Raw genomic sequence first — 4,691 nt, 5'->3', positions numbered from 1 at the left:
TATGTAACGAATTGATCCATATTGATAACAAATGTCTTAACTAAATGTACTTCCTATTTCCATTTTCCATTATCGTAATTTCCTGCGTATTACTAACATGAGGGTATACCAGCGGACAAAGATAAATAGAGGATACTCCCCGTTTCTTGCTGCATACAAATTACATTTCATCGAGTGAGGTGAAAACTAAATATCTTCCATGAGGTATTCATCAAGAAACAAGGAATATTCTATTTATTACATTTGTTTTCTGGCTTTCATTTTTAGAAGACCATCACTACTGTTTCGGCCAAAGGTTATTCCGCCATTGTCTTTTACAAAGTTATTTGCCTAAGCGATTATGTTTAGTATTTTTGTGAGCATAACGTCATATTTTTTCAAGTAATATGGCGACATTTTTGCACAAACTAATGGCGTAATAATCAAAACGATATTTTCAATGTCAATGCTGCATTCGGATTGGTCAAAAACGAGTGAAAATATCACTCCTGGACTAGTAAAAATATCACTTATATTTTCATTACAAAACCCTTTCACTGCAAAAAGGTTATAAAAAGACATTTTTTTATGATTTTATCAAATAAGCTCTTTATAACACGCACTGATTTTGACATTGGGAGATTTTAAGTACAATTTTTACATAAATATATAGTTTGCATGCTTCTATTATTAATATACATAGATACCTTATCTTTGATGTGAAAAAAATTACGGTTACGATGGTTAGTTCTATTTGCACTGTATTAACAAGGATTGATTGAAATGATAACAAAATGCGATTTTTGAACGGAGCTTTAGTTATTTATTTCAACCCCCGAACGTAAATGGCATTTACGGGGGTGCAGCCTTTGATGCAGGCTTTGGAAAACTTCTTTAACGACCCAACAAGTCCATCATAATAGATCCAGCCTTGGATAATTGACCGAATGCAGGCACTAAAGTGGCCATGTCGGTGCATGGTGACACCGACAAGCGTGTATACGTCACCAGTAGGATAATGTAACTTCTCAGTAAAGTCTTCAATGTCATTTTCCAGATATCCGATTCGTACCAAGTCGGCAATTCGCAGAACTAGTACATATGGCCGTCCATCTCCAAATACCCGAGAAATGGATCTTCTTCCTGTGCACCTGCAGAAAATAATAGCTCTTAATCTTATATCTTTTTTAATATATAAAAACTGAATACTGAAAAAAATCTACAATCGTGGACGTCGCCAGGTCATTTGCAACCTCTTGAAATTAGTCAAGCGATGAAGAGATGAATAACAAGCTTCTGAGGTTCTTCATCAGATATCATAAATAAAATATTGCTGCGGAATCGAAGCACTTCCAGTTTTTTTGAAGTTTTAATGTTACACTCTATTATCTTAAGGCATATGATAAATCGTTTGGAATTGAGGCTAAAAAGCATAGAGATACGTTTTGCCGTATCATCCAAAAAAAAAAAGTCAAACAAAAATCCTTTCCCCACGTTCAAACAAACGATAAACAAAGGAGATAAAGAAACAATAGGAAAAAAACGTGATATTAAATTGCAATATCTTTTTTTAATTTCGTTTGATCGTCGTATGATTAAATCATTGATCCACCATGTATTGAAACATTCCCCAGAATGGAATTACCTCATTTCGCTGGACGGACGGATTAAGACAAAGCACTATACTTCTCCTCGTTTTATCGATATAAACAAGGAAATGATATGTACATCATGTTTACGCAGTTGTCTCATTCACAAACAATGTCCCAACCTGATAATGTTTAATACGATAACTTTTGAATATTTCTATACAAGATTATTAGATATTTAATCTATTAAGAATTCGTGTACTCTTTTTCTATAGATCTAAAAACCTAGAATGATGTAGAATATCCTGTAACCTAGAGGAGATATCCGAAAAAGAGACAGATGATGGACCAGTAAAGATCATTCTGTAGTGGACATTTTTATTCCCAGCTCTCCCTGATTTCCGTTTTTTATGTATATATTCATTTCATTTCAGAAAAAAAATGTTTATTGATAAAACATAATTGATCATATTTTATCATATTTTATTTTTTTTTAAGAATTATTCTGTTCATAGTGCCGATGTCAAGTCAACATTCATCAGTACAGAGTAGCAAATTATTTTAGTTATAGGAACGCAAACTCTGGCTTTTCCACCAGTCACGTTTTAAATACATCCCTTTTCACACTAACTTTTCTCACCTCATTGCACCAGTCTCTCCGGAAACATTCTCCACCTCAGAATCAGAAAGCATCGTCAATCCACAACTCGAATCACTAGGAGCAATCCATTCTCGGAACATCTGATCGATGGTACTGGGACAATTCGAACTGTTAAAAACCGAAAGGGACATATCACTTGCTATAAATGGTTCTATATTTATTTGCAATAATTGTTTCTTCTAAAATCAATCAACGCAATATTTAAGGACTAAACTATTGTTTCAATTGACAAATTTCAATTCCTTAATGACTCAAAAGACTTTATGTAACTGTACGTCACCGTCTTTTTCCTCGGATAGAACATAATGTTTAGCATTTATCTTGAAACTGTGAATGACTATTATTTTTGAATATGTAGTATCACATGAATTAGATGAATGACTATCATTATTGAATATGTAATATACCATTTCATTGTATATGATTAACGCCAATGACCTTTTTTAATGAAATGGCAACAAGACATAAATACCATTCTCTACAGTGAATAAACCCGTAAAGTTTTTTTTATTTCATGTTACCTTAGGAATATCCCTGTCCTTTGTCGTTCGATGTACGGGTGCGGGCAAGAGGGGCTGCTGCATTTCTCCTTGATCATTGTTTGAACTGTTTTGTTGAAAATGCCAGCGAACATCTCATCTTCCTCGCCATATAGGTTGATGACTTTTTCACGAAGGGATCGCTCCTTTACCATGGTTAGCCATGTGGCCTTGGCGTCTGCAAAGTTTCCGGTTGACATTAGATGTAGAGAATTAAGTAGAGTGTTCAATATCGGATTTTGGCGGTTGCAATCTGTAAATAGGGGACGAGTTGTCCAAATGAGTGATATACATGATGGTCAGAAAATTGTCAATGGTGCAAGTGTTCCTAAGATGTTGCCCGATGCTGGTTACACCTCCCCACCGAGGCACCGGGGGAAATTTCTGAAGAACGCTCTCATGTTTCGCTACTGTTTGTTTTTCATTTTCAGATCTTGTATCTTGTTGTTGTCGGCTGTCCCCAGAACTCCTTGCAGTCTGTTTTGGTTTCTTGGGAGGTTGATACTTATTTTTGCCTCGTTTTCTCTTTCTTGACCATTTTTCCTCGGCAACATCAATAGTTCTTCTCTTCCTTTTGGCACACCTTATTTCAGGTAGGTTCAGTTCCTTTATTCGAGCATTGATACTCCGCTTGAGTTTCGATGCAAATTTGGCCGGTCTTAGACGCTCCTTTCCTTTCAATATGTCCTTCTTAACAATCCTGAACCAGGCTTCCACATTTGCATTTGAATCGCGAGTTTCATTTGTTTCTATTGGTAGTGATTCTGAATCGCACTCATAACGTCCAAGTGAACCAAGAAGGAGACCGCTCCATAGTGGATAAATGGGAAAGAATCTCTTAACTAGAATATCTACTATTTCTGGACAGTAGAAACTATTCGAGGGTTCTTTTTCTTTGATGCATCTTGTGAGATCTCTTTTTGTCTGTTCAGCCATTTGTGTCCATGGCGATGATTCAGTTATGGAGACATCTTGATCATCCAGTTTGACACTATGCTCTATTTCATCTTCAGCGTATACATAGTTTTCATCGGTCGCCCAGTCTGGATATTTCTGATATCTCTCATTGACGGCTTCTCTCGCTTTTTTGACATCATCTGTATCTTCTGTAGATAGCAGTACCATGAAAATTGATAATAGATCTTCCTTCGCGCTTTCAAGGGATGTTTCATTAGAGAGAAGAGCAAATGACTTCATAAGAAACCTAAAGAGTTCCTTGTCTTTTCTGGAGGTTTGACGTGCGTGTTTACAAAACGTCTTGGTCATATGGGCAATGCAAATGTGTACAACAGTTAAACTAGATAGGTCTTCATTCTGCATTCGATGATGAACTATGTCCCATGCAACTTTAAGATAGCGTTTTACAGACATGCAGTTGAAGGCCATGAGTATACTGTTTATCAAAGCCCAACTCCAGTCAACTTCCACCTTTCTTGGCTGAAATGATTTGGATTTTTCCTTAACCGCCCTCTGGAAAAATGTGAGAAAATGTATAATGGAAGGTTGCGAGTGGTCTGTTGTTACCATGTCAGCAATGGATAGAGGTGGAAGGTTTTCCTCTGGTTTGATAACAACAGAATAGAGGTAAGGCCTCTTCTGGTCTGGGAATGATTTGATGAGACATCCTGTTGAATCGATATATATATCTGGTCTAGCCATCTTCACAAGAACCTCAATTTGGGCATGGGAAAACATTATTACCGTGAAAGGATCGACTGCAACATACTGAAGATAGCCCGCATATCTGGATGTTGGATCAGCGTCATCATCAATGTAACTTTGTCTCAAAGATATTGTTTCTTGAATGATGTCCTTGTGAAGCATTTCTGCTTGTACAATCTCATTCACAGCCTTTCTAAGGACTGTCTTTGATGGACAAGATTTAATATCGCCAAGTTCATACTCATGCTTAGATGAGGCCTC

General features: G+C 36.5%; 1 protein-coding gene across 1 annotated transcript; it reads right to left on the bottom strand.

Annotated features, from left to right (window-relative positions):
• Positions 1-591: 591 nt before the first annotated feature.
• LOC138312503 (uncharacterized) lies at positions 592-3,021 on the bottom strand. Its single transcript, XM_069253353.1, has 3 exons — positions 2,751-3,021; positions 2,209-2,337; positions 592-1,130 (listed from the first exon to the last, which is right to left on the bottom strand). The coding sequence occupies exons 1-3, from the start codon at positions 2,966-2,968 to the stop codon at positions 803-805; spliced, it is 675 nt and encodes a 224-aa protein (XP_069109454.1). The 5' UTR covers positions 2,969-3,021; the 3' UTR covers positions 592-802.
• Between the last annotated feature and the right edge of the window lie 1,670 nt (positions 3,022-4,691).

The sequence above is a fragment of the Argopecten irradians genome, unplaced genomic scaffold (assembly GCF_041381155.1).
Source record: "Argopecten irradians isolate NY unplaced genomic scaffold, Ai_NY scaffold_0343, whole genome shotgun sequence".
NCBI lineage: Eukaryota > Metazoa > Mollusca > Bivalvia > Pectinida > Pectinidae > Argopecten > Argopecten irradians.
Note: the sequence above shows the minus strand (reverse complement) of the source record. Positions and strands in the feature narration are given on the sequence as shown.